The 10,491-nt window shown below is 40.1% G+C and overlaps 1 protein-coding gene across 1 annotated transcript; it reads right to left on the reverse strand.

Annotated features, from left to right (window-relative positions):
• Nucleotides 1–1,239: 1,239 nt before the first annotated feature.
• LOC137148781 (uncharacterized) lies at nucleotides 1,240–10,491 on the reverse strand. Its single transcript, XM_067541802.1, has 4 exons — nucleotides 9,927–10,491; nucleotides 8,854–9,480; nucleotides 7,224–8,126; nucleotides 1,240–6,170 (listed from the first exon to the last, which is right to left on the reverse strand). Exons 1-4 carry the CDS (start codon nucleotides 10,447–10,449, stop codon nucleotides 4,084–4,086), a joined length of 4,140 nt encoding a protein of 1,379 aa, XP_067397903.1. The 5' UTR covers nucleotides 10,450–10,491; the 3' UTR covers nucleotides 1,240–4,083.

Raw genomic sequence — 10,491 nt, forward strand, 5'->3', positions numbered from 1 at the left:
ATTTCCCACTGGTACTAGAAGTGTCCAAGTATTAAAAGAAAAGATTTCTTACAGGATATCTGAGAGGAAAAGCAGAAGTCTGACAAGCACACCTGTTCTTCTGAGATTAACAAGTCATTTGCAGACTGAAGAAGTTCAGATAGTTTTGCTAATCCTCTAAAACTGTGAATATGTTTAACCAAGTCTAAATTCCAAACTTCTGGAGGCTTCTCAACCCCTATTTTTCACTCAGGGTATAGTGAAATAAAGCCATAATTAGACACACATATCTATTTGTAAAAGAAGTGTTACAGGTAAAATTTATATACCATTGACTCTGTATGCCTTGCAATGTGTTTTTAGGCTTGGCAGAATTTGGTTATTAATTAATTTATTTTTTAAAATAATTTGGGTGGAAAATATCAATGTTTTTAAGTACTGTTCAAAATTTTGTATTGATTTAAATGTTCACATTTGCAGGAAACTGGGAGCAGACAATCATTTAATGACAGACATTCAGATTCAAAAAGTTAAAACTTTGCAGCTGTTAACACAAATTATTAATATCACATTTCACTATATATAAAGTAAATATACTTAAATCAAACTCTAGTAAGTTCTCAAACAGCACTTTTCTTATTTTGCCAATCTGTAAATTTCTGTTACCACCAACAGAAATATTTTGTCATCAGTGAAATTGATGTTTACTGACATTTACCGATAAAAATCAAATCCTTCCAAGCCTAGGCATATTAGCTGCATACATTCTGCTTATTGCACACACACGAGGAATGCTCTTTTTCATTTGACTGGCTTCCTGTGTTCACATGGGATGTAAAATAGGAGGTAATCCTATAAATAGAGAGAAGTAATATATAGTTTATGTGGGGACAGTGCAACAAAGCGTATTTCCTGCAGCCATGCATGCTTTTAATGTTAAAATCTAGTTTTAAGTGCCAAATAGCCATCACAAACTAGGCACTTTGTACTAGGCGTTATTTACTGCTGCATGCAAATATGTGGGCATTCTGTTGTAAAGGAAGGGTTTCTTATAATACTGTAAGTTTTCAGAATGAATGATCAGTTAATCACACAGGAATTCATGACGCACACTGAAAAAAGATGTACTGTATTTGTTTGAGTGATCGCGTCCAAATTAAAGATCACATTTTAAAGGTGCTAAAGGGCAAAGTGTTAAAGCTAACCCAGCTGAGTGGCAGAACAGTAAGTTAGACTGGCAAAAATTATAAATATAATATACTAAATAATAATGGCTAACGTAAAAAAAAATCCAAACCAACACATGTAGAGTATGCATGATTTATTATAATACCAAAAACCTTAACAGTGCTCTGTGGTACTTTGACAATGCTTCATTTTGTTTAATATATAAATGTATTTTAAAAAAGAATGACGCTTTTACAAATTAAAATCTTACAAATTTCTATGGTGTACATTTATGGTAAAATTGAGATGTAAAAAAAAAATCTATTGTAGATATTTAGCTACAGCTGATGAAATTCTAAGATCAAGTGTTTAATTTTCTATTTCTTTAGAATTGGTTACAAGACTAATGTACAAACAAAATATTTTATTTTTGTAATGCTCCTGAAAACATTAATGCAGCAAAGGAAAAGTTATGTATCCACTTACAAAAGTGCTGTCATAGAAGGGGATCATGGGCAAAAAGTCCCACCTTCCTATGTAGTTTTAATGCTCCAAGGTGCTTTTTGGTTGTTTAGAAAACAAGAAACAGTGGTATGGTCTATGGTATACAGCAAATGGAAAACTGATATACCCACTAATAGTGGTCATGGCCACAAACCAATGTTTGTGGCATGAAACAACACAGCTACAAAGAACTGCTTCAGATGTTTATTTTCATTTTTGTTCTTAGACGACATAACTAAGTATTTAGGAAAGAAAAAATAATGTATCCAACAGCCAATAAGTGCAGTATTGACCTCTATTGTTGGCAGCCATAGGCACAATTTTAAATGAAGGCCATCTCTTTAAAAATACCATACCCCAAGGCAAGATGCCTGCATGATTAATGAGGAATTAAGTAATCTATGTATTTACAAAGCAGTTATGAATTCTTACACATAATTTATACTATATAATGAACACTGAAATATTGTGTCTTTAGGAAAGTAGAAATAATCTCAGAAGGGACAGCTTTTTTTTTTTCCTTCTTCAATAGCTCAGGTTTAAGAAATGTGCTATGAGTGATAAGGAATAATTGCATGATATTTCACAAAAAATAATAGAAAAGAGGAGTCCGATGGTATAAATGGGAACTTTCAACTTTACATGCCATGAACTCCAGAACGCAGGCACTTCTGGGGATAGCATCACTGCAGTGGTAATGACCCATATCTAAAATACTGCCAGACACACTGCAGGTAATGACTTCTGGTTACCCATCAGCTGTCCAAATGTTTCTGTGTAGGAAGGAAAGCATCTCTGAAGTTGGCTGAACTAGTTTGGCTAATCTCTAGCAAATAACCATCACACATACTTTCTGACGAGTATATTTGTGCTTAATGAACATAAGCAGCAAGTCTGGATGAAATGCAGAAATAAGAAAAATAAGAGATGGTAGTGATATTTAGAGATTTACTGACAAATTAATTCCTTGCATGTTCTATGTCCATTTACTGCTTTATACTGCAAATATGGACTAAGTTTGTAGGTCAAAAGTTAAGGGGAAATTTGAATAGCCAAGAATTTTTACAGTGCACACTTATTTCCTATTGAAAACCCCTTTTGACTAAGTGTGTAAAATATGTATGGAGAAACTGTCATCTTCATTTCCCAGAAGGGAATTCACACCCCTCCAGGTCAACAAGTGCATGCAGTTTTATTAGCAATTACATATTAAAATTCCAGTTTTTTCCACATATGGGACCCAATTTTGTGAAATGTTCTGAAATACACTGTAAACAGCCAACTGGAGAATTTTTTTTTGTACAAATATATGAGAAGATGCTTCACACTGGTATGTAAAAAATAAAGTTAAAATAAAATAGCTGCATGCAGCAATAGTATACACTTTTGTAAATGTTTATAAAGCGGATGAAAAGGGGAAGTGAGCTGTTATTTTGAAGTCAATTGGAAATCTCCTTCCAAAATCCTAAAGCTGGGATAGGCTACCAAGCCCATTTTGCAGTGCTCTAAAATTGCGATATACGTTTAGTGCTTTTTTTTCTTTTAATTCAAATCTTTTCAAAACTCCCTCAACCATAACCCAAAGATGTTGTGTATGAATATTGAGTTCCAGTCAAATGCCTGCCAATTTCAGTCCAAATCAATCTAATACCAACAACATTAAAATCCTTAAAGTTAGCATTTAAAGGTAACATCCTTAATTGAGGCAAAAAGATTTTACCACAGTCATTTGATCAAGAGAGGCTTCGTTTCACTATCAATGTTAGATGGTTTTGAAAAAGTAACGAGTGACTCCTTCGGGTGACAAAAAGAATGAGAGACTTTGCATACTGTATGTAGGGAAAAAATAGGCCAAATTGGGTTGGACCAAGAGAAAAATCCATCTGCCAGAACATTCAAAGCATTGCCTACCCACAATGGAAAGGAGGGGAAAAAACTAGGTGGAAGTCACAGGCTTCCAAAAATGCTTAAATGTTATGAAAAAAGACACCGCCATCTTTAAGCATTACCCTGTCCTTCCTTAAAACAGTTTAGTGGTGTTAATTCCAAAACACCTATGAAGGGGTTGCACCTGCCTGAGGTACATTATTACACAAAATACATCAAATATAAGGCCTAAACTTGCACGCCACTAAATGTTTTTCGTGAGATGTCTAACGCTTCTGAATAGTTCAAGATAAAAAGTTACATACACAGATATCTTGAAACTACGTTTCTGAATGAAAGACAACAAACTGAAAACACAGGGCCAGAGTGATCTACAAGGTCACTCTAATAAAAAAGTATTACTTGAATCTCTACAGCACAGTACAGTAGGGGTAATTTGTCGAGTCATCTTTGACTGTTCTCATTTACATACACAAATCGATTCATTTTACAAGTTGATTACATTTTAGCTGCGTGAAACTCTACCACGGTCTAGTGCCTCTTAAGTCAGGTAGTATATTTATATCCGTCGCTGTCAGCAGTGACTTCTTTTTTAGCAGGAGATTTACATTGATGGTCACTCATTAATTGGGAGAGGTCATTTTCTTTTTTTTGAGACTCCAACCTCCCTTCCTCCTCCTCCACATCAAGATATACTTTTGCTGAAATTTTACAATAGCGGAGATTGGAAAGTACACTTAGTTCAGTTGCTTGTTTCCTTGGTGTCTTTGGATTATAAAGGCAACTTAAATATGTGGCTTTATCCATCAGTTGAGGGTCAAATGCCCAAGACTCTCCATTCGCATGTCTTTCAGTTTCTTGTTCCAATAAACATGGAGTTGGTGTCGGTGTGGTGGTGGGGGGTATTCCCTTGTTCAGATCAGGAAGCTCAATGGTGTAGTCTAAATTCTGGCAAAGCTTCCCAAAAGATGAGCCTTCGGTTGGTAGCTTGAAAACGGAATAATATGTTTTCTTGAGTTGTTTTTCTGATGGACTTTCATTCCAGTTTTGCTCTAGTTCCTTCTTCTGTGGGATGGAAAGCACAGAATCCTGTTGTGGAAGAGACCTGTGGGACTCTGGCAGACAAATGGTCTTAGAATGTAGTCCAATCTCCAGGGGCTGGCTGCTTTCTAAATATGGACTGGCAGAGAGGTTGTCTCCTGCTACATATAGCTTGACATCTGTGTTACCAGCCACTAACATGTGGTATTTAGAGTTAGAACACTTCATATCTGGTGTGCTCTCCATTTTTGGATTAACCTGTATATTCTGGAGCTGCAATTTGTCTTTTTTACAAGCAAATTGCTGAATTCCTGTATTACCGGAGGCCTGGCATGACTGAGAAACAGTACCATCATAGCCTGCAACACCGATTTCTTCCGCTTGACTTTCATAAACAGTCACAGCAGGATTTGGGGAGGATCTGCATCCTTTTGGTGCAGTAGATTGGCAGAGATACTCATGGCCAGTCTCCTTTTTGCACCCAGCACTGTCACTACAATCGGCTGCTATAGGACTACAGGAATTTTCCAAGCAGCTTCTATGAGGGTTCTTGTCTGTATTGTGCCAGGTATTATCATCGATCCTCAAATTGTCACTTGGGGTTACCAGTTCCCGAGTATTCTTTTGGTCGTCTGTGTCATTTGAGCTAATAACTTTCACTAATTCATAAGAATTGTGCTCCCTGCAGCCAGATTGAAATGTCTTTGTTTTCTCCTCGTCAATATTAAACTGAGCTCCCTCATTTTCATTACGCAAGAATTCATCAGCAGCACTTCCATCCCTCAGTCTGCCCGAATTTTTCTCTTCACTTGGAGAAATGTGCATTTTCTGAACCAAAATCACCTCATTCGACAAATAACAGTTAGACCTCCTGTCTGCGACCCCTTTATGTTCAACTTCATGAACATCCAATAAAGAAACTTTACTAATATTCAGACCGGCAGTTCTAGAGTCAGGCGTCCGGGTGTTTCCAGCTACACTGAGAGGAAGGCAAGTATAGACAGGTGCCATAGCGCTGTGTTGTAGAGACTTAACATGGCCAAACTCTCTGTGTAAAATACTTGGAGATGCAGAAGTCCAACGTTCTTCACCTCCTGCCAAGGGCTCATTGATGGCATTGTGTGTTTGTGTCAGTGCATCCGAATCAGTTTCCGCATCCAAAGACTTCCAGTCTTGGGCAACATGTGCACTACCTGCCTTCTCGCTCCTTCTGGCACCACCAGAGGCATTTCCTAACTGCAGTTGCTCCAAACTATCCACCCTCCTGCTCTGATCTTTGACAATGCATTTCTTAGTGCTCTCTTGAAATTCATTGATGGGTTCAAAAATGGCCTTACTTAGAGACAGGCATTCAGCACCAGTTTCTTGGTGAGCTGTATCGGTTTGTTGGTCCAGCTGCACAGTTATTGTCTGAGGAAGTCCAGAGGAGATGTTGCTGTCATCTCCAGGCAATTCTTGATGGCAAATTCCATCAGAAGCAAAGGAAGTGTGTACATTTGACAAAGTGCTATAGTTTCCCTTTTCCCATTTGTTTGTTAATGGCTCCTCATTGTTTATACACAGGGCAAGTAAAGTTGTGGTCACGTCTTGTTCTGTAAGATTTAGTATAAATACAAAACACCATAACACATTACAAATTTTGCTAAAAATTCCTTATCCCAGATTCTACAGGTTGGTACCAAGTGTGTGAGTACACGTCCCCAATTCCTAGGAACCGATCGATAGTCTGTACATCAATATTCTGGCAATGGATAGACGTGAAGCCCTTTCAAGTTACATGTTAAAATATTCTCTTTCGACCTGCATCTAACTGAGGATTATTGTAACTGAACTATAGTGATTAGTCCCTGTTGTCTTACTACAGATCACAACCAAAGATATCCTTATCTATATGCTTCACAGGGGAGTTTCATAAAGCTCTTGGCAGGACATTACATTTGGCAGCTTTTTCCAAAAATGGATTACATTCTGAATAATTTAAAATATATTGCCTTTTATTAAAAACACGTACAGATGAAATACTACTAAATTCCCTAGGGGGTGCGCTTTGAATGTTCAAGGTGCTAAAACAAATATTAACTCATTCTTATAGCTGATGGACAGGTCTGGGGAGCAGAATGGAAAGGGGAAAACACTGATTGAATGGCATGAAAATTTTAATATCGTGTATTTTAAGATTGATTTCTGCTGCTCTGGACATTATACATGACAAGTAGCATCCCAGCGCTTGCTGGACCGCAGCTCACCTTGCTGCTTGCGGTGGGATTAGGCATAGTGCTAAGCAGTGAAAGCCTGCGTGCCCTTGTTTTCACTGCTGCCCGTGCTTTAATTTGTCAGCAGCCACAAAGCACCATGACCGTTTCCTGGCAGTAGCTCACACACATCCCCCTTGCCCTAAGGGCAGTCCCACAGACTGAGGTTCGCGAGCTGTGGAAGGCAAAAAAAAAAAACAAAAAAAACCTCTTCATACAATTAGGTGTAAATTGAATCCAAATCAGCAGTGCACAGAACATTCCGTATTGCAGCATGGCTGCATTTTACGGTAGTGACTAATCTCCATCATTTCCAGGGCTGCTTCTTTGCCCTCTGCTTTTCCCTTCTCTGGGAAAGTTTAACTAAAAGGTTAATGGTAAGCCTATCATTACCTTTCAGAAGATCTGTATCAGAGGGAGGAGCTTGCTCAGACAGATCTAATTGTTTTCTTGAATTCAGAAGTGCAGTCTTTGGCTCCTTTAACACTTTCTGAGCAGTTGGGCAGGGCTGGTATTCATTGCAGCAATTTGTATGGTATTTCCAAAATCTCTCTTTTGTTAATTTATTACTCTTTAAGGAAGACTCTGTGTCACGTTTCTCACTCCTGGGTACTCTACAACTAGGCCTCTCTTCTCCCAATCTATCATTAGTACAGAGAGACTGGGGATAGCTACCTTCTTTGCCGAGAGAGGGGCTAACTAATTTGCCCTCCGCTGCAGGCTTGATGCCTTTATTATCTGGGCTGTTGGCATCAGTATCTTCTCTAGGGCTGGTTAAATCTGAAAGCGGGGAGTTGGTTGGTGCTTCAGGCTTTGGAGTGAGACTTAGATCCCCCGGGTTCGTAGTCTCTCTCTGTTTGTTTCTTTCACTTTGTACAATGCAGTAGTTCTTAAGATAGATGTCTGGCTCTTTCATTCCTTGCTCTTTGGATCTGTCCTCAGTAGTATCTGTGGACTCACCTTTTATAAAATGGCCTTGACACACACTGTTGCAGTCATGGTCTCTTGTTGAATGCACCAAGTTGGCCTCAAATCCATTTTCAGCATTTTTTCTAGACGCACTCTCTTCATGAGACTCTGTTAAATGACTGGAGATGTTGAAGTGAAAGGGACTCCAGGATTTGCTTCTCTTGTTAGAGGTGGTATGAACACGGTCTCTGCCTGTTTGTACCTGTGCAGCACCTCCTGCTGGAGAAACTACATTTGCCAAAGTCCTGGAACATTGAGAACCATCAAACCAGGTACTGGGATTCAAAGCCTGTTCTTCCCACTGGGTTTCCAAATATTTCACCAAGGCTGTAAAACAATGGAAACAAAATTGACATACTGCAGTTATCTACATTGTAAATATCTATTTTAATCATACGCACAAATCTCACTTCTCTCCACTGAGAGAGAACACAGAAACACACAAAAACCTTTGCATACAAGTGAAAAGGCATTTCCTTCACGGGTGCGTAGACTGAGCACAGGCACCCCCTACTTGAACTGGAAATGGGGCCCAGAAAGCACATGAGATTTGTTATAAGGATGTAAGCATGTGTCCCCATGCCATATTTTAATTTACTCGTCAAAGATCATGTTCTTTTAAATAAGGGTATAATTCTAAAAGTGAAACATTTTTCTTCCAGTAATGCCTCACCAGCAGAGTTGAAAGCATCTTCACTCTAATTCTGTACTAGGAAATACACAGATTCGGACAGAAGATGAAGATGTTCAGGGAATCAGTGTTCCCACAGTACAGTAGCCATCACTGAGAATTCTTGCTGGTCCTGCAGCTGTCGCTGATTCCTTGCAGCAGTCTGCACTGCACTCGGCAGCAGGCACCTGGAGACTCTGCAGAGGCCCGGGCCTCTCAGTGATGGCAACAATAGCAAAATACACAAATGAAAGCTAAGAATTGCTGTTGTCTCTTTTGCTTCCTAACCTATTCCCGTTCTCAAGTAACAAACGCCCAACCTCCCCACCCGACAAACCCACCACCCCTTCTGAGCAATCATTTTTGCTCTTTATTTGAACTTACCAGGTTCCCCATTCTCCATCCAGTCCCTCATCTGGATTGTTTTTTCATGGCTGAACGATGGGCAATGCAGACCGTGGTCCCTCTTTGGAGAAGGTTCTTTCTCCACATTAGGAAGTAAGCCCGGTGCACTCACACACCTGGGGATTTCAGCTGCTCTCTCCCCAGTTCTGCTGCCCCCTTGCTGGAGCGCTGGGCTTGTGGCTTTGTCTGCACCTTCAGTTAATCTTTCAGTTTCCATTTCTTCTTTGCAGATTGTCATGATCTTTTTACCACCAGTGTGACTGAGAGCCGGTCGCAGGGCCGCTCCAGGCATCCTCACTGTGGGGCTTCTGTCTGAATGTTCTCTGCTGGATTTGGACATGTTGCTCAAATGGCCACACAGTGTTTTTTCTGTTGTGTCTGCTTCGCTTTCCTCCTGAAAGCCCTTTGTCCTATTCACTTTTATCGCATAGTGATGAGGAAGTGGGGATGCTGAAGGGGCATTGGACACGCTCCGTGGGAACTCTTCCACAGAGTCCTTCTGTAAGACACATCCATCTTCTGCGTGATTAGTAACTCTGCTATACTTCCAGTGTTTCGTGATGAAATAGACAATCAGGCACGTGATAAAACTGAAGAAAAGTCCTCCTGCAGGAGATGGGACGAGAGTCAGACCACGCTGATGGCTTTAGTTTATACGTGAACTTGGTGCTCGGCAGTAATAATAGTATCTACTAGCACCAGGCCTGGTGCAGGCAGATTTCAAGCAAGTTTTTTACCACACAACTCTGCCAAAGCACCTCAGTCCTGCTCTGCAGCATCATCTGATAGTCCATCCACACCCCCTGAACTTTCACTAATGACCTGAATCATCCCTTTCTGGGCCTCTAAGTCCTCCGCCCCACGATTCTAACCTGCATCCCACTCCTGGCTTGGGGTCTCTGCCACTTGGCTGCTCACGAGAAAGGTCCCACAAAGCAGCCTAATTGAAGTTTTTAAAAAAATAATATGTAAACCTTTAGATCAATGTGAAGCATGAACACAGCGAACTTAATTAACGAAACAGTTTCCAAACATATGCTGCTAGAATTTACCTGTGAAGCCATAAAGCGAGTTAAGTTTTGAAGCGCTTTCCTGTGGTAGATTTCCTGTGGGAGTTGGAAAGGCACAGACTTCAGGCCCAACACGCAACACATGGTGTCCCCTCAGGCTTGGTGGACTATTGCAAACCAGGCCACTGGGTGTCTGAACTTTCTCCTTCAGTAACTGCATGGAGCTCACCAGGTGACAGTTGCAGGTCCAAGGATTTTCATTAAGAGACACGGAGGTAAGAGAGTCTGGAATGCTGGCCAGTTCTGTCAGCTTATTTTTAAACAACCACAGATGCTTCAGTGCCTGCAAAGGCTGGAAAACATCGTTGTTAATAAACAGGATTTCATTGCCTGATAAGTCCAGTTTGGTCAATGATGCTAGCCCATAAAAAGTGTCCATGGAAAGATACCGAATGAAATTGGAAGACACAACGAGTTCGTTCAGGTTAGCCAAACGCTCAAAAGTCCTTGGCGGAATATATGTAATTCTGTTGTCAGAAAGGAGGAGTTTTGTGAGCAGGGTCATCTCCAGGAACCAAGAACTTTTCAGCGTATCCAAGGCATTGTT

The sequence above is a fragment of the Emydura macquarii genome, unplaced genomic scaffold (genome assembly GCF_026122565.2).
Source record: "Emydura macquarii macquarii isolate MOO-44397 ecotype Brisbane River unplaced genomic scaffold, CSIRO-AGI_Emac_v2 contig_691, whole genome shotgun sequence".
Classification (NCBI taxonomy): domain Eukaryota; kingdom Metazoa; phylum Chordata; order Testudines; family Chelidae; genus Emydura; species Emydura macquarii.

Bases quoted from the DNA above. Each gene is read 5' to 3' on its own strand.
- LOC137148781 (XM_067541802.1), bottom strand. From the start codon at position 10,449: ATGACCCTGCTCACAAAACTCCTCCTTTCTGACAACAGAATTACATAT. The intron at 9,481-9,926 runs GTAAATTCTAGC...CATCTCCTGCAG, and splicing joins CTCGCTTTATGGCTTCACAG to GAGGACTTTTCTTCAGTTTT. The intron at 6,171-7,223 runs GTAATGATAGGC...TAAATCTTACAG, and splicing joins TGATACAGATCTTCTGAAAG to AACAAGACGTGACCACAACT.